We start from the raw sequence: 25,572 nt of genomic DNA on the forward strand, positions 1-25,572 counted from the left end.
TGGGTTTTTTTTTAGAACTTTAAAGACCCAGAAAAGTGCCTCTAATTATAACTTTTGAAGCTTGAGAACAACTTGTTCTGAAATCTCTCACTTATTAGCTGCAATGCATAATCTTATTTGCCTGCTGGCAAACTTGGTTTTCCACTGTGTTAGAACGGAAGACAGACTGACATGCAGCTTTATGTAATTACGTCCTATAAATTATTCTTTCTCCTCTTCAGTTACTGGAATCAGTATGCATGCTGGCCTTACCAAAACAAAACAAAACAAAAACCAAACAACAACAACAACAACAAAACCCCCACAGATTCAAGGGCACACTTGGAGGAGGTGGATAAAACTCAATCCCAAAACCCAAGGATCCTTTATTATTTGTCTCCCCAAGAACAGTAATTCTTGCTAGAGGAAGGGGAGGCTACCTTTTGCAAACTGATCATGTCTCTGAGGCTTTCTGATAAGCATCTAGTGGAGTGGGCTTCACACACAGGTCCATGTGTGTGCACATGCACACACAGCAGGGATTCCTGCGGTCCAACCCTTCTCACAAGACTGTGCTGTGAAGGCCATTAGTTTGGGGATAGAAACCTCAGAAAAATATGTCACGAAATGTTTAATTAACCCTTAAAAATGCTCTCTCGATGGGAAGACTAGCAAGTAATTTATTTCGGGGTCACAAATTCTAAAGGCAGCTTCAAAGCTGAGGTCAAGTTTCAATTCACTAACTATCTTTTATCTAGGAGTTCATCAAAACAAAAAAGAGATAAAAGGCGCGTTCCTTCCTTATTATTTGTGCGAGACAGGGTTTGGTCATGCTGCTCAAGCTGGCTTTGCACTTTTAGGTTCAAAGCATCCTCCTGCCTCAGCCTCCAGAGTAGTTGTAACTGGCTGATAGGCAATTCTATTCTTCATGTTTAGAATGTGATTTTCTTCCTCATGTTTAGAATGTGATTTTCTTCCTAACTGAACAGATAAACAGACTTTAGTACATCAGTACAATGAAACTTCTTTTTCTGTGCTAACAGAAAGCACAGGATGAAGCCACAGGAGACAAGATGGAGGAAGGTGGAATCAAAGACCATGAAGACTGGTATGGACCAGTGGGGGTGGGGGCAGAAACAGGAAGAGCACCAGGAGTTTTAGGGCAGCAAAACCTTTTTGTTTGATCATGCAAGGACAGAAGCACTTCATCGTGCGTTTGTGAAAACACATCAAATACACAGCTCAAAACGGATCCTAGCACTGGCGATGTAGCCCAGTGTGCCGAGCACGAGGGGGAGCTTGGGAAATCTCAGGGCTTTCTGCTCAGTTTTTCTGCAACCCTAAAAACCCTCCAAAAAGTCACTGAATTTGAAAAACAAGAAAACACTAGCAATGTAAAACTTACATTTATATAAATTAGCATTTATATATAAAGAGGATAAACTTACTTGCGGTTCACAATCAGCCATTCTCGAATGTAGGTCTGAACACAGTCCCTGACATGAGGATCCAGTTCAACTCTAATCAGGTGGAAAAATAAGATAAAACAAGTTATTATTGGACAAGAGTGATAAAATCAAGGGACAAAAACATCATTTCAAATCTGTATCAGTAAGAATGTTAGGGATGTCCTTGCCCATTCATTTCAAGTGTATGAAGTATTCCCAAGGCAATGACATTTGTTCTTGGATGAAACAAATAGGCGGGCATTTTATGCTCTGTGAGTTTCATTGTTGCAGAGAATTACTAAACTACTTCTATGCCTGAAGGCATTAAGGCACAAGTAGGGAGCTATAATTAAACACCAAGCAAGAAAAATAAGTTCAAATAGCTATTTCTAACAGACAAAATTGTTTGCTCTTCTGTAATTTTGTTAGGGCACGTGGGCTTTCCATTCGGAAAGCCGAGAACAGCTGTCTTGGGCTTTGATGACTTCGTAGACACGGGAGTGCATTCCTGTCGCACCCGCTGAGAAGTATGCCATTAGGGACATTCTCCGTGGGTTCCACAGTCTGAAAATCAGAAGTAATGACAGTCGCAACGCTTTTGGGATTGTTAGAAATACATTAGTACTAAATAGGTCTAAAAGCTGTAAGTTTTTATATAAATATTTTTGAGATTATAATAGGATTATATCATTTCCCCCTTCCCCTGTCCTCCCTCCTAACCCTCCCAAGTTCTTATTCAAATCCACGGCCTCTTTTTCATTAGTTGTTGTTATACCTACAAATGTATATGTATGCACACATACACATACACATTCACAAATACAACCGTCTCAGTCCATATAATGTTACTTGTATGTGTATGTTTTTAGGGCTAACCATTTGGTACTGGATAAGCAATAGGAAAGATTATTCCTCTGGTTCTCAGCATTCCATAGCTGCCTATAGTTCTTTGTCTGGGTAGAGGCCTCTGGGCTTTTACCCATTCCAGGTTATACTACAAGTCTTAATTTTGCATTTGTAAAATAGGGATGCTATCATTTAAAGTCTTAGTCCCTGGCATGAAACAATTGAGAAGTGGCAAATTCTTCAGGATGTGGGGTCGTATGGAAGGTCTTGATCACTGGACACTGCCCTTGGAGGGGACACCGCTTTCTTCCTTTCTGCCTTCTGCACTACTTCTCTTGCGCCACCATCTCTCACCATAACACTCTGCCTCTACAGGACCAAAGCAAAGCACTCAACCAGCCAGGGGCTGAAATCTCCCAATCCATGAGCCAAACTAAGTGCTTCTTCATTTTAGTTGATTCATCACGGGAAACCAGCTAACACAGGGAACAGAACAGAACTCACCAGTGGACTACCTATTGGTACCAGACCAAATTCTACAAACGTTAGATATGAGATCTCTTGGCTTTGACTGCTCAAATCCCAGCTCCATTCCACACTGACTCCATAATCTTATGCCAGTCATTCAGTCCTCCTGTGTCTCAATTTCCTCACCAGCAAGTGGTGAGAATCATAAGAGTACCCCCTCTAGAGAACCATGATGAAGACGTGATGCTAGCATGCAAAGTGCCTGGAAGAGTTTCTGGTTCATAGAAAGAACCCTGTGCTAATTGAGACTTAGCTGACATTGGCCATGCACCGGGTGCTGACTTAAGCACTTGGCATGTATGGATCCAACAGGCCAGGCACTGCTGTTATTCTTGTGCAGAAGAAAGAAGTGGTAAGAATATTAATCTGAGTAAGAGACCAAGAGGCCGAGCTGGGACCTTCAGGGTCCTGGCTCATGACTACCACAGATCACTACTCAATGCAAGATCTGAGTGAGGCACAGGGTCTTACCCTCGTGGTGACTAGAATGCCCTCCCTTGCCTGTCTTGCTTACGTGGAAGACTTTGGCAACAGCTGAGACAGAACAGGCTGACTTAACACTCATCAGAGAGGTAACACATTCACCAGACGTCATAGCAACAAAACTGTGTCTCACTCACAGAATGGCTCTGGGAAAAGACTGCCTTCTTTTTTTTTTTTAACTTTATTTATTTACTTATTATGTATACAATATTCTGTCTGCAGACCAGAAGAGGGCACCAGACCTCATTACAGATGGTTGTGAGCCGCCATGTGGTTGCCGGGAATTGAACTCAGGATCTTTGGAAGAACAGGCAATGCTCTTAACCACTGAGCCATCTCTCCAGCCCAAGACTGCCTTCTTTATCAAAGTTTAAAAAGTCCTCCTTCCTGGATACGTCCTGGGTTTCATACCAGCTCTTCCACGCATCTGGCCACATTTTAAGGCAACTAACTGGAAATATTCACACAGATAAATAACGTAATTCTAGCAAAGGTGAAGAAGTGTTGTCACTATGGAAACCACCCCTGAATAAAGGGCCTGATGCTGAGGAAGGGTTTCCCAGTAAGGACAGAGATCTGGGTTTGGGGAAATGAGTATTTCCTACACGGAATAGAGCTGCGCACATGGCTAGCTTGCTATGTTAAGCAAACTGACCCAAGAGCAGAACGAAGGGACTTCCCACAGCCCAGCTGTCCGGTCACCTTCAACCGTGCAGAAACGTAACCTAACACAAAGGCGCCTCAGAGCAACGCGGGCAGGCGTCATGCTTTGCCATCTCACTCCTGGGACTTTTTGGGGAAAATGAGAAGACTTAAAATCTTCAAGGGGATGTGAATCTTAATTTTGATTTTATAAGAACTGAGAGTAAAATTTACTCAGAATCTCCAAAAAGCCAGGGGTATCCACTCTGCGGCTACTTATGCTTGGTTCAGATGTGAGTCCGTGATTGCCCACACCACGCTCAGCAACTCGGCTCTAAATAGCTGTGTGAGCATTTACTTTACGGTGCTTCTGCTGTGTCTCCCCTTCACGAAACTTCAGCAAAGGAAGGGTGTTTCCCTTCTTCATCTTTTTTCCTCAGGACACAACAGATGTTCAATAAGCATGCCTGGAAACTTAGATTACTAACTCCATCCAGGCCTTCGTATGGAAACAAATAAAATGCCTTTGCAAGCCTTTGACATTCATTTACTTTGTGTCTATGTGTGTGCACATGTGCACACATGTTTATATGTGGCAAAGAGAGGACAGCTTGAGTGAGTCAGCTCTGGGGACAGAGCTCAAGTTATTGGGACGGCAGCCAAGGGTCTTTACCTGCTGAGCTGTCTTACTGGCCCAGAAAATGCTTTCTGTAGAGGCATTTCAATACTCCTAAGACTCTTGACACTCTGCAAATAGAGACCACAAGGCTTCTTGAGGTCACATAACTAGCCTACGGTCACTAAGGAGGAACCCAGCAGTCCAGTTCCAAGGCCTGTCATCTTGGCGTCTTTTGGACTATCCCATTCCATTCCACTGCATCCTTTTGAACTGTGTCTTAGTTCAAACAAGGCTTTCCAAAGCCTTTGGCAAAACCAATTTAGAAACCGTGTACAGGGGCCTACCATGCCTGAGGCCCTCTGCTAGGCCCTCAGCACCACGAAACAAGAAAACAAACAGCCTACATCTAGGTTGCAACACTGTATTTGCTTTGTGTTTTTAGTGGATTGAGTAGTTTTGTTCCTTTTAAAATGTGTGTGTGTGTGTGTGTGTGTGTGTGTGTGTGTGCGTGTGTGCGCTCTGATGACAGAGTCTGTGTGTGTGTGTGTGTGTATATATATATACACACATGGGAGGCCATAAGTAGATGTTGGATGTCTTCTTCAATAACCCTTTAGTTTTTGAGGGAGGATCTCTCAGTGGACCAGGAGCTCATTAACTGGCTAGACTGGCTAGCCAGCAAGCCCCCGGGATACAGTCTGCCTCTCTTGCACTAGAGTCTTAAGGGAATGTCACCAAGCCTGGCTTCTTCTGTGAATGCCAGGGATCTGAACTAAAGTACTTTTGCTTATGTGTCAAGCACATTACCATGTGAGCCATCTCCTCAGGCCCTAAAATATTTTTTTTAATAAAAAAAGTTCATTAACTTTTTGTCACACTAGGGATCAAAGCCAAGAACTTGCACATGCTACACAAGCATTTCACCACTGGCCTACAGCCCATCCTCCACCCCAATCCAAAGCTTGCTTCTTTTCAAGAGTAATTCAAAGCTGAGTCTGTGGCCCACACCTGTATCCTGGCACTTGGGAGGCAGGGGCAGGAGGGTTGCGACTTTGAGTTTAGCTTAGGCTACACAGTGAGACTCTATCTCAAGAAATAAGAAGGAAAACGAGGTTCAGAATCAACACCCTTCCCCTCTCATATGTTAAGAAAATAATTAATTTACCCTTCCTCTGGCAGAGAGGGCTGCAAAGTCCTACATTCTTTGGGTGTGAACGCCACGTGCAAGTCGTCATCGGTGAGGTCCCCCAGCTCCTGGGCCAGCTCCGCATCCAAGCTGTTTAAGTGTGTCATCACAAGTCCTTCAAAGTCCACCGGCTCCACGGGCTCATAAAGCTGAGGCTGGAGGGAGAGGGAGACAAGAGGGCCGTTTCCACCAGGCTTCCTAGTGGAGCGCACAGACACACAGGCACGCCGCCGTACAGGATAGCCGCACAGCCCTGCCCGCCCCTTCCCCTCAGCGTTTCACTTTCAGCCTAAATGCTGGAGAAGCTGTCAAACTACAGTGGTGACAGGAGGGGGAAGGAAAGGCAGTAGCAGAGTCAAGTCACAACACGATGAGTAATTAAAATCACACCCTAAGGCAGAATTTTTCTCCGCTTAATTGCAGCTTGATGGGGAATCCTGAGGAGATCCAAAATGAGATCACGGGCTTGGAGGAATTTCTGTAATTTCTCCTGCAAAAGCTCTCTGAGGCCATGTGTTGTTTACCCAAACACGGGGAAAACGAGAAAGAAGGCAATTTTCCAGAAACTCAGGCACACACGGCGCTCCTTTGGCTGTGTGTTCAGGCACAGTGTTTCCCTTGGCCCTAGAAGGGAAACGTCTATATACTGCTCAAAGCCAGGACTTTAGACACAATCCCAGATGACAAGGAGCCAGGCTTGTGGCTAAAGCCCTCTAGGGCTGAGACTTCCAAACACTACTGCTTGGGAAGAAACTCAATGGACTGAAGCTGGGTAAGCAAACCTTGAGTGTCTGCTGAGGAGAGCTCTCCTGTCTTTGTTTCATCCTCCCAGAGAGGGAGAGAGGGAATACAAGAGAGGACAGAAACTCGGGGTAACCGAAACAATGCTGCTCCTTAATTGAAAGTATCAGGAACTGGCAACATTTTACCAGTCTCGTATGGCATGTGAAGATTCAGGAGCAGCTGCCTGAAGGCAGAGAGGGGCACTTAGATCAAGGAGATTGGCACAAGGATAACAATAGCCACAAGAGCAGAGGCTGCAGCTCTCTGAAGCTCTCCTCTCTGGAAGCTGGTATGGAGTCGCTAGCCAGGGAACACTGCTCTCCTTTACCCCCAGAGCATCACAGAACAAAAGCTCCAGATTCCTCACTTGTGCTAAGGGAGGGCAGGCCTGAAGGAAGGGCTGACCAAACTGGTTTTTCATCCCCTTGAGTCTACATACCAGCAGGCTTTCAGCTGGGGTGGAAGAACAGCAGTGCTGTTGAAAAGGCAAAGGGCAAAAAAGTTTCCAGAATGTAACCATGGCTTTCACCTTTCCCACCTTTCCCTTTCCTTTGTCCCTTTCCCACCTCTGCTGTCCTGGTAGTAAAGGAGACAGGAATAACTTACACTGGAGAGAGAAGATAGAGCTGCCTTTGGAGGCTATTCTTAGCTGTCAACTTGACTACATCTGGAACCAGCTTAAACCCAAGCAACTGGGTATACCTGTGAGGGGTTTTCCTTGATTGGCTCATTGAGACAGGAAGATATACCTTAAATCCAGATCCTTTGGTGTGATATGACCCACCCTAAATCTGGGCCACACCTTGTAATGGCAGCCCACATAAAAGGACATGCAAGAAGGAAGCGGTTCCTTTTTAACCTGCTTGCTCTCCAGCAAGTTCATCTGTCCCTAGGCCGAGGCGCTCCTTTGCTGGTATTAGAACCTACTTCGTTGGTATCCCAAAGGCCAACTGAGAGTCCAACCTTGTGGACTGAGCAAGTGCTGGATTCTTGGCCTTTCTGTCCAAACACAGTCATTGCTCACTGTCAGCAGGATGAAATGGAGGCAGAGCAGGGGCTTACAGGATGGAGCTTAGTAGCTGCAAGCAAACAGCTCCCCTTGATCATCAGTTGGCAAGAAGACAGGAAGGTCTCCCCTGGTTCTGATCTGAAGTCAGCTGAGGAAGGGACCACAGTACTCACGAGGGGCCTTTCCAAATCAGTCTCACTAGAACCCATGGAAATATACTGGGTTAGATATCCTCACTTTCAGATAATCTAATAATTTGCCATTGATGACAAGGCTAGGAAGTAGCACGTTTAGAATTCAAAAATAGTCAGGCTGTATTCTTAACAACTATAATCTTGATTGTTTTCTCTTATAGGCCTTCCAAAGAACCAGTATTTTGTAAGGTAACAACAGTAACTAAAGTACAAGAGAAATGGTTAAGTGTACATCAGAACAGGCAGAAAAAAATACATTTACAACTACCTACAAATTCTGCTCAGAACTTCTTGTGGGATTGACTCCTCAGATATTATAGTAAATGAATGAATGACAGGCATAAGCGTATCACGAGCAACTCAAGCACAGGTAATGAAAAGGACGTAAAAAGCATTGTGAAACACAGTGACACCTAGTGAATGAGCACTGAGCACTGGCAAGTCGAAACCTCACAGCAAAACAGAGAAAAGATTCCAGTCTGGCTAAAATAAAAGACTTGCCATGCTCCTGAAACCCAAAACTATGAAAGGTGAAAACTCAGTACCTGTGATAGGACAGACGGTCCAAAGATCAGGAGCAGACAAAGGTCTGCCCCATCCTCTGGCAATTACTCAGACAGAGGTCCTGGCAGACCACCCCACCTAAAATAGCATCTCATCTGCACCATTATTCCCTTCGCTTGTTTCATTCTTCATAACCCCTCCTGCCCTCCTCACAGCTGACAGTCCCTGATTTTTTTTACATCACCTCCTATTCTAAAACGCCCCACAGGAACAAAGGGTGGGCTCTTTGCTGCATTAATGACTGCTATCCATAGCTCTTGGAGAAGTTCCTGTACAGAGGAAACCCCAATAAACGTTTCCTCAATGAATGAAAAATACAGTCACCACTCGACATTTAGCAAACAGAGCTAAAGGCAGAAAGTTTCCTCTCCTTTCAGTGATTTCAAAGTATTCTGTGACCTACATGAAGCTCGCTTTCCTGCCTCCTGCAGCGGGAATCTTCCACTGATGCCACTGTAGACGTGCAGATGGCACTATGACCATCAATCTGTTTTTTAGTAAATCAAATGTGTGTGTGCGCACATGGCACAATGTAGTATGAAGGCTGGCTTGTTGGGGTTTCTGTCCCTCCCAGTACCCCAACAGCTGGCAAGCAACAAAGAAAAATTACCCACAGGACTCCATAAGGTTATAAACTGATTGGCCCATTAGGTCAGGCTTCTTGTTAACTCTTATAACATATATTACCCCATTATCCTTATCTATGTTAGCCACATGGGCTCAGTACCTTTCTCAGTGTGACAGCTTACATGTTGCCTCTTCGGTGGTCTGCGCAGGAGTCGCTGAGAGAGAGCTTCTGCTTCCAGAATACTCCCAGTCTCTTTGCTCCACCCCTACTTCCTGTCTGGCTTTCCCGCCTATACTGCCTGCTGGCCAATCAGCGTTTTATTAAAATATAATTGACAGAATACAGATAATTCTCCCACACCATTTCCCTCTCTTTTTTTTTTAAACAAAGGAAAATACCCATAATCCATTTGTTGGGAACATGGGCGTAGTATTTCAAGCTACTTCCTGCTGGTTGGGGGCGCTGATAGTCTTAAGGAGGCCTAAAGAAAATTTAGAGTTATAATCAAGTCATGACTGGAGTATCCTGTGAGTCTCGATCATCTCAGGCAGCAGTCTTGGATCAGTTCTGGATGTAGACCTCTGTCATCTGGGCCATCTGTTCCTATCGGAGATTTTTCAGGTGGCCTCCCTTGGTCAAAGGTGATTATTCTTAACTCTGAATAAATCCAGAGTCTCTCGTTTTCTGTGGAAACAAAAGCAAAATCTCTTCTCCAAAGTAACATACCTTTTGACTTCAGTTTTGAAGCCAAGGTATTTTCAAAATTCCTATCTTGGGTTAGTTCAGCAGCATTTATAAACAAAAGTCTTTTAGCAGTTGTTGCTCCTTCCTCAGCAATCAAACAATTTAAAGAGAGCATAATAGCATACAGTATGAAGATTCTCTGTGCATTTTCCATCTTTATGTGGCTTTATTTTAACCTCTATTTCTTTTATTTTTACTTTTACTTTTTGAGACAGGATCTTTGTATATCTTTGTCCTGGAATAACACTGTAGACCAGGCTGTCTTTGAACTCACAGAGATCCTCCTGTCTCTGCCTCCCCAGTGCTGGGATTAAAGGTGTATGCTACCACACCTTGAACTCACAGAGATCTGTCTCTGCCTCCCAGGCATTGGGATTAAAGGCGTGTACTACCACACCTTGAGGTCACAGAGGTCAATCTACCTCTACCCCTTGAAGTCACAGAGGTCAATATGCCTCTGCCTCCCAGGCATTGGGATTAAAGGTGTGTACCACCACACCCAACTACTCTCTTTCTTTCCTTTAACTTTAAGAACTTTAACTTTTAGCCTGCATATACACACTGTAAACCATTTAGAGGTTTTCTTCCTCTTTGAATCTCTCTTTACTGTATATTTTTCTTTTTCTGACCACATGAGCCATTAATTTACTAAGCAATATGGAGAGCCGTGGCTTTGACAGCTAGATCCAGCTCATTCCTTAGCTTTTCAGCCTCAAGGCTGAGGTACCAGCCAGAGCTGTGTTCACTGCCACAACTCTATGGCGTTTCAAGGTCCTTGCCAGCAAGCAAGCTGCAGCATTCTGCTCACAGACCACACTCAGTCGGACTGCCTGCCTGAAAGAGTCAGAGTTTGCTCTGGTAGGACAGCCCACATAGCCGGCATTTTAAAACAGCACAGCTTTTCTCCTGCTACAGCTGAAAACTGAAAAGAATGCGTTCAGCTTGTCATCAACAACATTTAAGTGTTTTGTGGCAGGACCTCTTTAAAGAGCTGCAAGGTTTTGCAGCTAAAGCTGAGTCAGGAAGCCTCTCTCAGATGAGAGCGCTTGCTTGCCTCTAGCAAGCAAAGTAGACCTGAGAAATTGCTGCCACCAAGAAGCCATGCTTTACTCTATTCTTTTCCAAGCTTTCTCAGGCTTTCTGTGGATTCAGTTATCCACGTCTGGGCGCCATATGTAGTATGAGGGCTGGCTTGTTGGGGTTTCTGTCCCTCCCAGTACCCCAACAGCCGGCAAGCAACAAAGAAAATCACACACAAGACTCCATAAGGTTATAAACTGATTGGCTCATTAGGTCAGGCTTCTTGTTAACTCTTATAACTTATGTTACCCCATTATCCTTATCTACTTTAGCACATGGCTCCGTACCTTTCTCAGCTGGGCAAGTTACATGCTGCCTCTTCGGTGGTCTGTACAGGAATGGCTGAGAGAGAGCTTCTGCTTCCAGAATACTCCCAGTCTCTTTGCTCCACCCTACTTCCTGTCTGGCTTTCCCGCCTATACTGCCTGCCTGGCCAATCAGCGTTTTATTAAAATATGATTGACAGAATACAGATAATTCTCCCGCACCAGCACAAGTTGGTGTACATACATGTGAAGGTCAGAGGCCAACCTGAGGTTTCCCTCAGGAGACATTGACCTTGTTTTTGGATGCAGGAGCTCTCTCTGGGACATGGGGCTATTAGATGAGGCTGGTTATGAGCCCTGGTAATGTTCTACCTTCCCAGTGCCGGGATTAATAAGTAGGTGCCACCACCCCTAGCTTTTCATGTGTGTTCTAGGGATTGAAGTCGGGTCCTCATGCTTGAGTGTTAAGCACTGATGTAGGAGGGTCATCTGTCTATGTGTTACTTTCATTGGTAAATAAAGAGACTGCTTTGGTTCTTTGATAGGTCAGCAGCTTAGATAGGCAGAGTAGACAGAACAGAATGCTGGGAGAAAGAAGCAGAGTCAGGCAGACGCCATGATTCCCCTTCCCGAGACGGACGCTGGCTAGACTCATGCCGGTAAGCCACGACCTTGTGGTGACATACAGATTATTAGAAATGGGTTAGTCAAGATGTGAGAGCTAGCCAATAAGAGGCTGTAGATAATGGGCCAGGTAGTGTTTAAATGAATACAGTTTCCGTGTAATTATTTCGGGTGTAAAGCTAGTCGGGCAGCGACAAAGCACAGTTCACACTGGGCCATCTCCCTGGCCTGTTCTGATTCCTGTTTACAGTGGCAGCTCTGCATGCAGAATACTTGGATCTTATTCTCTACCGTGAACGTGTATGGAAGCTACATGGAGCACTTCATTTTCCATCGTGTCCCTCCAGCACAATCAACAACACAGAACAGCTAACTCTGGAAAAAAATTAAGTGACAAAGATCATCAGACTCAGAGGCACAAAGGAGATTCAGAGTGAAGAAGTCAGAGCTCAAGCCATGCTTAGCCGACAAAGGAAAAGGGTGCTGTGTTTCACAGAAACCAGTGTGCATATAGGAAAGAATGCGTCTCAGGCATGAGACTTCTTAAAAACATGAATGTTAGACATACAAACAAGTCCTGTAGCCATGGTGATCAGGTGCTCAGGTTCATGCCCAGGGTGTGGCTTTTTACATCCTCTACTTCATGCAGAGCTGTCAGCTCTCATTTCACTTCAGACTTTTCTATTACTGTTTTTAGAAATAGTCTATTTTTCTCCATAAAAATGTACTTAAGGATATTAATCACCTGAGGTCTTCAGTCCTCCCCAAAGCACAGATCCAAAACCTCTCTTCTATGCACCTATTATACCTCCTACTTTTAATAACCAGAGAAAAGGTTTAACATTTTACAGTTTTAATGCAAGCATCAGGTGTAGAGTTGTTTATTTATGTGGATGGTTGACACCAGATCTCTGGTTAACCTGCTCCCACGACAGTGGCAGCAGAGAATGCCAAAGCTGGTGGGCATCTCGGGCCAGAACATGGGATGGCCAGAGGCTCTTTCTCTCTCCTCTCTAGCTCTGTCCTCACAGGCACAACCAATCCACCACTGTGTCTGGAAATCACATTGCAAATGATAGCTCTCCTTCATATAAACATGCAAGACGGAAAAGAAGTTTACTGAGCTGGAGAGATGGCTCAGTGGGAAAAGCAGCTTGCCCTCAAGCCCAGTGACTTAAGTTCAGCCCCCATGTGGCAGGAGGAGAGGACAAGCTCTTACAGGTTGAACTCTGACCTCCACTGGCATGCTGTAGCACACATGTGCATGCGCACACACAAAATTGATGTAATCTTTTAAAAAGTAACTTATCTCTTTTGAAAATATTTGTACACACAGTCATCATGGCAGGCATTTACAGCTAGCATGAAAAATAAAAACTGAATAAAACAAAAGGAGATAATACAATGTGCTGCCTCCCACTCATTTATTAGACCCATGACAGAGAGCTGGGTTTTGTGAATATTACCTACAGGTATAGCATGTGGTCCTTGCTTACTACACATCTACAACTCAAAGCATGCAGGGCAACAAAAGAAATCACCTCTGTACATGCCCTTTGCTGTTTGGATGATGCCCCATTCCCCTGAGAATCTTTGCATGACTCTCAACCTGTATGTTTGGGGACCTGTCAACATTCTGAGCAATGTAAAAATATCATTGGTTGTTATCCGTTGGAATTCTGACTTAGCTGTTTTTGAGGTGGGGGTGGGGCTAGAAGTATAAAGAAAAACTGGTTGTTTCTAAGGGACAGTCAGGGCTGAGGACCCATCTCCTAGGTCTTCTCAGCTCCTCCAGCAGCCTTTGCTTTATAGAGCGTTCTTCTGAATGTCCATCACATTTAAAGCCAGTGTGGTCCTCTGGATGACTTGTCTTCTCAAATAGATCACAAAGCCTCACAGAGCTGGAATCATCCCCTACTTACCTTTTAATATTTGACAGGATCTCTATAAGGCCAAGTACCTAAGGCAACAATAGTATCCACTATTTACACAGGCTCTACTATGGAGCTCTACATTGATACTATGGAGGTAATATAAGCTGCCAATTTTGTAGAAAAGGGAACTGAAATCTTCAGAGAGGTTAAGTGGCTTGTCCCAAGTTATCCAGCCAATAAATAACAACCACCTTTCACCTTAGGCTCATCTGAATCCAAAATCTTTACTCTTGTCAACAGCAATGGCTGGGCTTCAACTAAATATATTTCTTCACCAATCATTTGCAACAACATATGAGGTTATGAAAATGATCATATTACTAAAAGCAAAAGAAACAGTCAAATTGCACTTGGTCTTATTTTTTAATTAGCCAAAACGATGCTCAAGCAGTCTAGAATTCAGCCCCCGGTTTTAATATATATTCTAAAGCTCCATCAGCTTGAGTGATAAGTCACTCCTCTACCTTGCTAAAAATGACTCTGACCGAAACATTCCACTATTTACCTAGGAGAAGAAATGCTCTCAGGGTAAAGGAAAATCACCTCGTAGCCTAGTGATTTCTCCTGGGAGCCTTGTCTGAGAAGACGGCTGCAGGGGAGGCACAGCCCCACAGCCCCACACCACCACACGAGAGCAGATGATGCCAGGGAGCTGGGGTTTTCTAAAACAGGGCACAGATTTGAGAAGGTAGATCAGGCATCTGGACTCCCACGGACAGAAGAAACAGGGCAAGCCAGAGCCAGGGGAAGGACTGAGGAAAGTACATTGTAACAAGCGGGAAGAACATGTGAGGAACAGCTATACACAAACAGTAGGATTGAATGGCGGCCACCAGAAGAAAGGTGCTGGTAACATTTTAACCTTTTGCCTGCTTCCTTCATACCTTCTGTGGAATACAAGCAGCTAAGCCACATGCTAATTTGACTTCCCAGCTGTTGAAGTAACTCATCAAAATTCACTTTTGTCAAAGCCTTCTAAAGCAATAGCCAACTACTGAAAGACACTTGCAAACATGCCATTGTTTTCCTATGTAACTTTCCATTTAACGAGGATGTCTCCCGCCACAATGCAAGGCTACGGTGTTACGACAAAGACTGATTAGCAGACAAGGGGTTAAACCTGCAAACGTCCTTAAAAACCTCTCCACTATGTCCACACTATTCCCCCAGCAGCTGCTATAGAGAGCTCTAGCCTTAATATTTTTTAAAAGCAATCACCAAAGCTCCTCACATTGTTTAAAATCTAAAAGCACATCCAGTCACTTTTCAACAAAAGTTTTGCACACTTTATAATACAACATTTGTCAGAAACCACCCAGTTACGCATATATGTAACGCATCCTGGTTTATTTACTCTGAGAACACAGGCACCACACACTTGGCTGTGATTCTGCCATACCCTGAAGTTCTGAAGCCGACAGAAAAAGATGAACAAAAAGGGTGGCCTAGCAAGGCTCCAACGTCATAAACAGGGTTTTCAAAAAGCTGTCACCGCAGGTAAGCTTTCACAGCAAGGGTGCTATATATTTGTTAGTACTGTTTCATTAAGGACACAATGCATAAACTATACCCTTCTGAAATAATCACAGATCACGCCAGTAAACATACCTGCAGACACACAGTTAACGCGGCAGGGAAACTGTGACAGGCGACAAGATGGCGGATACAGGAAACGGGGTGGGGGTGTGTGTGTGGAAGCTTACAAATAGCAGAAGTGGTTTTGAAGTAATAACTAGAAACAGAAAATAACCTAACCTTCTCAAGATAACCACCAGATCAGCCAGAGAGTGCGGCTGTGGGCTGTGCCGGGTGAGGAAGTGAAGGTAGGGCAGGCTCAGACCCCTCAAAGGAAGTGGCACCCACTTCTGGGTTGCAAACAGTCTCAGTTAAGACAGTTTTGCCTCAAGGACACACAGCTGGCCTCTGGCCCATAAATAATATGGTACCTACATGCACTCACCAGTTGGCACCTTGAAAGGAGAATGTTTTAAAACTAAAGGTTTGTTGTCCGTGTGACAGATTTCACTGGAGTGAGGTTCCAGGCAGGGCCAACTACAACCACAGCAAGGAACAGTGACTGTCTGGGATGGGACCAAGGGGATCCCAATCCCAAAGGGCGGGGGGGGGGGGGAGGAGCGCTCTAGACCTTGACTGAATAGAGGTTAAATGAGTAATAAAATTCCAGATTCACTAAAAAATGATCCTAAAATTGATAAATTTCATAGTATGTAAATTTCACTTCCAAGAAAATGATTTCAAAGGAAGAATTGTAACTTGGACTTTTGAGATTTGTCAATTAAAAATTTCCAACCAAAGCACACTAAAAATAATGGTCAATTTCTAGGCTCCCCCCTTCCCATATTTGAGCTATAACTGGAATGGGTTGAGTAGCCTCAAAGTCCCCTAAGTAGAGAACATAAGAACCAGTCTTGGTCTGTCTCGTTCTACGCACATCCTGTCAGACAGAAGGGATGCTTGATGTCTAAGGCAGGCAGAGTCACGACGCAGTGGGCAGAGAATGCTAGGTGCAAAGTGAGCTAAGACTAGGTGGGGAGTAGTTTAGTTGCTGGGCACTTCTGTCCCTGACCACTGGTCTAACAAACCTGGAACACATACTTACTAGCTGCAGGGAGGGGAAACCGGATGTACTTATGCTCTGCCGATGGCACTGTCCGAGGTTGGGTGGGAGTGTAAACTGCTTTCTGATTTCCGACGATGAATACCTTGAATTAAAACAGAGAAATCTAAATTATTATTTTTTTTTAAAAAAAAAACACTGCAAAAGTTACGATGCTCTCTTTGGTGGAAAGAGACTGAAGTGTATTCAGAGGCCGGTTAGTGGAGACTGTGGTTTCTGGATACTAAATGTACTCTGGAGCGATTCACAGGGGCCAGAGTACCTGCAGTCATGGCCACCAGCCTCTATTTGAAGGCAGAAGGCAGAAAGGCCTTGAGGTACAATGTAAATATCCTAAACCTTTGACCCCTGGCTGCCCAGTGGAGCTGCCACAATGAAAGGAGGGCTCCTTTCTGACTCTACTTACCTGCCATTTTAACCCGGCCACCTTCCAAGCAAGCAGCCGAGGTCTTTGGCTTGGCTGACACTGAAGCAGCATGCACTAGAGACGGTCACTTCCCTGCAGGCACCTCACAGTGAGACCCAGAATTCCCCAGCATTTTTGTTTTGTTTTGGTTTTTGGTTTTTGCTTTTTTTTTGTTTTTTGTTTTTTATCCCAGCAAGTTCCAGGAAAGTGACCCTCTGCACCATTCATATTGGCACTGCACCTTCAGCTCACAGCCCTGGTGACTTGGGACCATGTGCATGAGACAAAGCTGCTCTTCGTCATCTACCCACGCCTGTTGGCCCAAACCCTGACCAGCGACATGGGGGACACTCATCTGCTAGGCTACTGGAACTCACAAATATTTTCTCATCGTGTCATTTGATGGTGGTTGACTTTTCAAACTAGTTCCCAAATGTGTACTCAAAGACAATCAGGTCGAAACACATGAAGCCAGAATCATCCATGGATACAACTAGAAACTAATCAGATTACTAAGGATCAAATAGGCTGTATATTTGAAATATTCTCAGTGTCCAACCAAAGCACATGTAAAATTGGAACACGACGCTTCTGTGTATTATGGAGATATAAAAAAAATAGAACTTATATTTCCACCATGACAGTGTATAGGGCACGAGCATTTGGTTTCTAGGCTTCTGGGTGAAGCACAGAAATGGGCAGGAGACTGCTAGTTGTGGTCATCACTTCTTCCTCCACAAAAGCACCCTGTTAGCTTTCCAAATGCCCCTACTCATCTGTGCACTGCTTAGGCAGAAATATGAACCAAGCGGTAGATACAGAAACCAAGGCGGGCCCATTGGGTTCCTTTCCTGGGATTCAGCATGAGGAAGAAGTAAGTGCCTGGCATGCATTCACGCTCCCACTGGCTCTTGTACTAGGGCCTGGTAAAGCATGGAATGCCACAGAAAGGGGCAGCGGTCGATATGAACTGTGTTCTTAACTTCCTAGAGCACTGTCTTTATTTAATGTTTGAACAGTAAAGGAAAGCATTGTGTCAGGAGGGAATAGTTTATTATATTCTATGAGTCATCAGAGAAATGTAAAGCAGACCATAATGATATCCGTCTTCACAACCATGAGGGTGACCAGCACAGAGCACTTGTCAGTCCCAAGTGTTGTCAGATGAGATAGAATTGCACAGACATGTGTTGTTGGTAAGAACATAAATGGTATAGTTCTCTCCAAAAAAAAAAAATCTGGCAGTTCCTCAGGAAGCTTAGCATGTAATTTCTATATATACCAAAATCCCACCAAAAGCTGTACCTCCATGAGAAATGAAAACAGAAAATTTAAACATCAATATTCACAATAGCATTATACACAGGAAACACAACAGCTAGTTGGGCCTGGTGGTGCACACCTTTAATTCCATGACTTGTGAGGCAGAGGCAGGTAGATCTCTGAATTTTGGACCAGTCTGGTCTATAGAGTGAGTGCCAGGACAGGCAGGAATACAGAGATAAACCCTGTCTCAAACAAACAAACAAACAACCCCCCAGCATTGTTCTTAAGAGTCCAAAGATGGAAATAACACAAAAGTTCAGTAGCTGAAGGATGTACAAAAGTCATCTATCATATCATTCAGCAAAGAAAGGAATTAAATACTGCTATATGGTAGTACACAGGGGAAACCCAACAGCATCATCCTAACATGTTGACAGAAGTTTCTGTCCCGCCCTGTCCCATAGTCATTCAATCCCAAAGAAACACACAGAAGTCTACATTTATTATAAACTGGTTGGCTTATTAGCTTAGGCTTTCTTATTAACTAATTCTTACATTTTACATTAACCCATAATTCTAGTCTGTGTTAGCCACATGGCTTGATACCTTTTCATCAGTGATGCATTATCATCTTGCTTCCTCTGTGTCTGGGTGACAACTGCAGACTGAATCTTTCTTTTTCTCAGAATTCTCTTGTTCTGATCATCCTGCCTATACTTCCTGCCTGGCTATGGCCAATCTGTGTTTTATTAAACCAATACAAGTGACAAATCAATATAAGGTACAAGACCATTGTCCAACAGCACTTCCCCCTTTTATTTTTTTTTTTCAAAACAAGAACTCTGATAGTCATGATTCACTTAAAAAAAATCAAAGCTGGCTTTGGAGTTGGACAATGGCTCTATCCATCTCTAAATCCAAGCATGTTGTTAAAAGAAAAATTCAGAGTTTCTGTCTCATGTCAGGAACCAATGATTGCAGGACTGGGTGGGCAGAAATCTCAGCCAAAAAATGGCGCCAACATGGACAACTAAATCCACTTAAAACCTGAGAGGGTTTGGGAAGGAATTCTAGACACAAAAGGAACAGAGTTAAGCACAGTTTCTTGGTAGCAGCATTTTCTCAGGTGGGCTCTGTTTGCTAGAGGCAAGTACATCTCATTTAAAAGAGGCTTCCTGACTCAGCTTTAGCTGCAACAACCTTGCAGCTCTTTTAAGAGGCCCAGTCACCAAACACTTAAATGGTGTTCACCAAACACTTAAATGGTGTTTATGAATAGCCAACAGCATGCTTCTTGGTGGTGGCAGGGACCTTGAAACTCCATAGAGTTGCGGCAATAAACATGGCTCCCACCAGTACCTTTGCCATGAAGCTAGATTCTCAGAAAGCTAAGGCATGGGGTAGATCAAAGTCACGGCTTTAATCCTAGCCATATCTCTTAGCAAACTGAAGACTCATGTGGTCAGAAAAAGAGAGATATACAGTAAAGATAGATTCAAATGAGAAAACCTCTAAACAGTTTACACTGTGCTTTAAACTATATGTAGGCTTAGGAGAGAAAAGAAAAAGGATAAAGTCCTTTTTTTAAAAAAAAAAAAAAAAGAGAGTAGTTGGGTGTGGTGGTACACACCTTTAATCCCAGCACTTGAGAGGCAGAGGCAGGCAGATCTCTGTGAATTCAAGGACAACCTGCTCTATAGAGTGAGTTCCAGGACAGCCAAAGATACACTTAGAAACTCTTCTCTCAAAACACCAAAAATTAAAAATAAAAATAAAAGAAATAGAGTTTAAAATAAAGCCATGTAAAGGTGAAAAATACGCAGAGAATCTGGATACTGTATGTTATTGTGTTGTCTTTGAAATATTTGACTGCTGAGGAAGGAGCAACAGCTGCTAAAAGACTTTTGTTTATAAATGCTGCTGAACTAACCCAAGATAGGTATTTTGAAAATACCTTGGCTTCAAAATTGAAGTCAAAAGATACGTTACTTTGGAGAAGAGATTTTGCTTTTGTTTCCACAGAAAATGAGAGGCTGTGGAGTCATTCTGGGTTAAGAAAAATTCGATTTGATCAAGGAAGACACCCCCCCCCGAAAAATCTCCAATAGCAGCAGATGGCCCAAATGATTCAACATTTCAGAGGACCTCTTTGAGTTTCCTCTGAGTTCTACATCTAGAATAGCTTCAAGACTGCTGGTTGAGATGATCAAGCCTCACAGAATATTCCAGTCAGGATTTGACCATAATTTTAAATTTTCTTTAGGTCCCTGATAGAGATATGAATAATTTGCATTGGTATGGATTTTAAGGTCAATTTTGTTATATGTATATGTATTTCTGATATTGATTAAGGTATTGTGATTATGTAGTTCATTTAAAAATGTAATGTATAATTAGGATATATAAGTTGTTAATGGATAATCATCAATAATAGTCAAGGTTGTAGTCATGATAGTTAGATTTTCTAGATGTGCATAGATATATTTCAGATAGGCATTCTTCATATTTTTCAAAGACTACAGAATATGGCATTTAATGTTTTAATAACTTAGGGCTTTTCATGACAATGAGACACATCTGCTCCTGACAGCATCAATCTACTTCAAGAGGAAGATGGGCATTGAAGAGGAGTTTGATAGCCATTTGGGCAAGAAACTGCTCTTGCTTGGACTGATGCATAAACTGGACACAAAGAACACACAGAGAGAGGACTGCTAAACTTGCCTAAAGGTGAGATGGTCTTTCGGGTTCATGAAAGAGTCTGTGAGACATTCTGCAGGACAAAGCAGATAGTGACTGAACTGTCTTTGAATTTTCCTGTTTCATGGAAAAGTTTGCTGGATATTATGGGCCTGTAGGCTGAAGATGGATGCCCCAATGGTACAAAAGAACTTTGGGTGACTGTCCAGGCAGTGAGATGTCTCTATCATTTCTAGAGTTTGGAAGTTGCTTATTTCTTATTTAATTAGTAATATTATATCCTTCTGGAGTCTTTGATGGAGTTGAAGAATGGTTAGTTATAGTTTTTCTTAGTTATGATAAAAGATAAAGTAGCTATAAATATTGTAACTGTAATTTTTGTTTTATGATTGTCTTGTTATATGCAATTTTACTATGTTAAAGTTAAAGCCTTTCTTTTTTGTTTAAACAGAAAAAGGGGAAATGATGGAGGAGGGTCATTGGTCTATGTGTTACTCTCATTGGTTAATAAAGAAAACTGCTTGGCCTGATAGGTCAGAATATAGGTAGGCAGGGAAGACAGAGCAGAATGCTGGGAAGAAGACAATGAGGCAGACGCTATAGCTCTCCTCTTCAAGATGGACGCAGGTTAAGATCCTTCCCGGTAAGCCACCACCTTGTGGTGCTACACAGATTATTAGAAATGAGTAAATCAAGATGTGAGAGTTAGCCAATAAGAGGCTGAAACTAATGGGCCAAGCAGTGTTTAAAATGAACACAGTTTCCATGTAATTATTTGGGGGTAAGCTAACTGGGATCTGGGCAGGAACGCAGCCCGCCACTCCTCACCACTACAGGTCCCTACAAGATTATCAGCACCCCCAATCAGCAGGAAGTAGAAAACTATACCCACATTCCCCCAAAATGAATTATGAATATTTGTCATTGTTTAGAGTGTTGGTTACAAGTTGTTATGGGTAATGGTCAGGAAAAAAAGCTAAACAAAGGAGATTAGATTCAGAGTTCTTGTTTTGAAGGGAAAAAGTGGGGGGAAGTGCTATAGAACATTGGTCTTGTACCCTGTGAAGATTTCTCAGTTGTATTGGTTTAATAAAATGCTGATTGGTGAGTAGCCAGGCAGGAAGTATAGGTGGGGTGACCAGAACAGAAGAATTCTGGGAAGCGGAAAGACTCAGTCTGCAGTTGTCACCCAGACACAGAGGAAGCAAATTGAGAATGCCTCACTGATAAAAGATACCAAGCCTTGTGGCTAACACAGAAAAGAATTATGGGTTAAGATGTAAGATTAAAAAGAAAGTCAGAGCTAACAGGTCAACCAGTTTAATGTAGGCCTCTGTATATTTCTTTGGGGCTGAATGACTATAGGACTGGGTGGGACAGAAATCTCGGCCAATAATAAGGGGATGTGAAATTCCCAGAATAGTGAAATAGTAAAATCTATAGACCAGGAAGTAGATTAGTGGTTGATAAGGATGAATGGGATTAGAGAGCAATGGAAAGTAGCTCCGAGCAGAGTTTCTTTTTGAACTGATGAAAATGTTCTAAATTCTGTTGGTAGATCAGTAATTCCAACTATGTTAAGAGTCACTGAACTGTGCACATTGAACGCATGTGAGGTGCAGGCGCTGTATCTAAACTGTGGTGGATCTAGATAAGAGTTACAGGTGTCAGTACAAAGTAAGGGTGAATGCAGAAATGACCTAGTCTAGGATGAAAACTAAGAATGGGGAAGTTTGGGTTTTTGTCTCCACATGTTTAGTGAAACTGGTTTTAATCAAAAATTGGAACATCACCAATTAAACAAAATCAGATTAGATTATCCCAAGTCAAAGCTACCTCACATAAATAATAATAGAGCATGTGCTCAGTACTGCAGGAACTCAAATCAACACGCTGGCCATCAATTTTCACGTGGTCACAAGAGAGCCCAGACAAGGCAGCAGGCCCGGCCCTCATCTGGCCTTTTCAAACCTCCCTGCTGACCTTTTGTAGATAATACAAACTTTCCCAGAAACACTTGCCTTCAGTTCCTCCCCAAGACTTCTGAAATAACATGCTACTGTCTCAGAGCTGCCCAAGCACCTTTCTCATCAAAGGTATGGAGGTCTTTCTGAAGTGGGAACACTAGACAGCATGTCTCTAGCCCCAGGTACTCGTGAAGTCGTGGCAATAGAATTATAAATTTATGATCAGTACTGTCTAAAAGTTAAATAAGAAGGGGAAGGGATGTAGTTTTGTGGCAGAGTGCTTACCTAGCATGCTCGAGGCACTGGAATCAATACCACCCAAATTAACGTGTTTAATGTCCTTGAGACCAAATACAACTGCTTACCAGCAGAGCACACTGCAGAGAATCATCATTCCCCTTTGTAATCACGTGACCACGTGGGAGCTGTAGCCTGATGCTATATGTGGCATGGGGGTATCCTGACGCATGCTGTCTACCAGGGAAAAGCTCAAAACTTTGAAGTATAGTTTTTACTGAACATACATCATTTTTGCAGCATTGTAAAGTCAAACAACTGTAAGTTGAGTCATCGTGAGTCTCTCTGTATGTGTGCATTAGTTACTTCCTGATGCTATGATAAAACATGGACCAGAAAGAACGTGTAAAAAGAAAGGGTCCATTTGGCTTACACTCCCGTGCCACAGCCCATCACTGAGGGAAACCAGGGCAGGAACCCAAGAGGGCAGCTTGAAGCAGAGATCATGCAAGAACACCACGAATGGTTTTCTCTCCACAGCCTGCTTATTTTGCTTTCTTATATAATCAGAGACCCCCTGTCTGGGCAAGGCACCACTCATCATAGTCTGGGGCCTCCCTCGCCAATATTAACCAAGAAAATGCCCCACAAAATTGTCCACAGGTCAGTCTTACATAGGAAATTCATCATCTGAGGCTCCTTCTTCCCAGGTCACCCTAGTTTCTGTCAAACTGATGAATAACCATCAACACAGTGTGGAAATATCCCCATGGGCCAGCAAGCTTCTCAATAATTACCGCAAGAGAACTTGGTTGCTACCTCATTTTTCTGATATGAAGCTGCTTTTAAGTTCATGTCTAAAGATTTCTCATATGGGCAAGGCATGTTCCAATGGATTTTAAGAACTTGCAAAAATTTCAGCTATTATATTTACTGATTTGAAAACATCAATCCCTAGTGACTGTTCAGTGTCCTTCTGTCCAAATTGGCCCTCACGTCTGGTTGGGCCTAATTTAAAGGACTGTGTCCACACAGGTAAGCTGAGGTGAAAGGTCAGCTCTGTAGTAATGGTCATGCAGGGCCATGTTAGTATGGAGACATTTACCTCTGCCTTGATTCTCAGATCAAATGATCTCAGAATCAAAAGATTCTGTAGTGGGCTGAGTCAACTTCCTCCTAAGGAACGTAAGTGGTTTAGTACTAGACTCTTCTTTGTTTTCCTAAAGTTAACCAGAAGTGAGCCTTGGGATCTGTTTAACATGTCACCCTCATGGGGAGTCAGCATGGTGATGAGGGACTGGTGGTAGTGGGCAGGGAGAGAAGTTCCATGTTTCCGTTCAGATTAACCTTGACTGTGACAGACATTTGGGACCAAGACTCCATAAACTAACTGCAGAACTGAGCTTGCCCACTGCAGTGGCTAGACCGTTTGCACCAACCTAGTATTCTGTAGCTGCCTTGACACACCTGCTCTGAATCAGCTATGATAGCACGGTCAGAAAAATGGCAGTTTAAGCCAGCAACCCTGAGTGGGTTTTTACAACCAGAAAGGCCAAATATTTGCTGAAAACTGCCCAAGAAAATGACTGGCTCACCATGTGCTCATCAAACTCTGAGGCAACGACCAAGCACCAGGTCCTCAGCTAAGTGATGGAGACTGACGTTGAGGATGCATTCATGCTCCTAGGAATCCCAATCCAATGGGCAGTGAAAGGTGGGCAGGTGGGCAATGGGTTAATTACAACCTTGTAAATCTAATGGGGAAGTGTGCATGGTTCCTTGTGAACAGACGACAGGGAGTCATAATTCAGCCCAGGTATGCCTAGGGGGCATCTGAAGAGAGGAGGCTGTTCAACTAGTTTTTTAGAATAAAACCACCGGTAGAAGGAACCCAGATGGAGCGGAACACAGTGCAGTCAGACCATGAGACATCAGGTTTCCTCCTTCCCACTTCAAGCATTTGTAGCCACCCGGCTGAGCCTTCTTGGTGCAGTGTGTGTATCTAGGAAAATGAGGAGAGCAGGACCCCGAGGACACGCAGTCCTGAGGAAGGCTGTCTGCCATCTGTCTGGGTTCAAGCACACTGGTTAATGAGGCTGAGCCTTAGCTTTATTATGTGTAAACAGGAGGGCTGGGCTATGTCATCTCTGGGCTCCTTTCCAGTGCTGACTGGCAAACATAGTGAGAATCTCCAAGTAGGACAATCAGGACCACAGCCACACCAGCAGCTGCACTAGGAAAACGCACGGCCCCAGAGGCTTCTCTCTGACTTCCCCCTCTAAAGGACACTGTTTCACTACATGAGGTATGCCAGCAGCTGGGGCGGCAGGAAAGATTAGGTTTTGTTTTTGTTTTTTTGTACGCAAGGAACAGTCTTAGCCATGGAGGCCCGGGGGAAATTTAAAAAAAGAACCACTTTCCCCATCCTTCTCCGACTGAGTACCCAAACAACTCCATCTTTTCTCAAAACTTATTTTAGCTTAAGTGATGAGAACCAAGAAGCTGCACTCTTCCTAAGGTACCAAGCCCTTGGCCTAAGGCTCCAAGTCTCCCTCTCTCAGGGAACTCACACTAACTTAGTGTTACATTTATCCTTTCCCGAAAGCAAGGCTCGGTTTCCATCAGCAGTGTCCAAGAGCAATTATGCCATTACTATTGGTGCAAATTTTCTATCGTCCTGGGTGCAGAGCCCTGTGATTCTGTTTCCCCTCCATCCTGCAAAGGCTCTAACTCTGTCCTCAACAGGACAGACCCTTTACTCACTGCTATTAAAGTGTTGGTCGCGTTAGTATAATCCACTAACCCCTTCATTAGCCCAATAAATGGAAATACAGTCTGTGCATGAAATAGCTATTCAAGAT

The 25,572-nt window shown here is 43.6% G+C and overlaps 1 protein-coding gene across 2 annotated transcripts in view; it reads right to left on the bottom strand.

Moving 5' to 3' along the window:
- Dock8 (dedicator of cytokinesis 8) overlaps window positions 1-25,572 on the bottom strand; it is a 203,407-nt gene that overhangs the window by 135,595 nt on the left and 42,240 nt on the right. The window contains exons 2-4 of one of the 2 annotated variants that reach the window (XM_087908020.1): window positions 16,118-16,220; window positions 5,711-5,886; window positions 1,428-1,499 (exon numbers count right to left, since the gene is read on the bottom strand). In XM_087908020.1, the coding sequence (XP_087764146.1) occupies window positions 1,428-1,499; window positions 5,711-5,886; window positions 16,118-16,220 (351 nt within the window). Of the gene's footprint in view, window positions 1-1,427; window positions 1,500-5,710; window positions 5,887-15,105; window positions 15,246-16,117; window positions 16,221-25,572 lie in introns of those variants that run through there. The other variant, XM_087908022.1, reaches the window with a different exon arrangement.

The sequence above is a fragment of the Myodes glareolus genome, chromosome 7 (assembly GCF_982192425.1).
Source record: "Myodes glareolus chromosome 7, mMyoGla1.1, whole genome shotgun sequence".
NCBI classification, from domain to species: Eukaryota; Metazoa; Chordata; class Mammalia; order Rodentia; family Cricetidae; genus Myodes; species Myodes glareolus.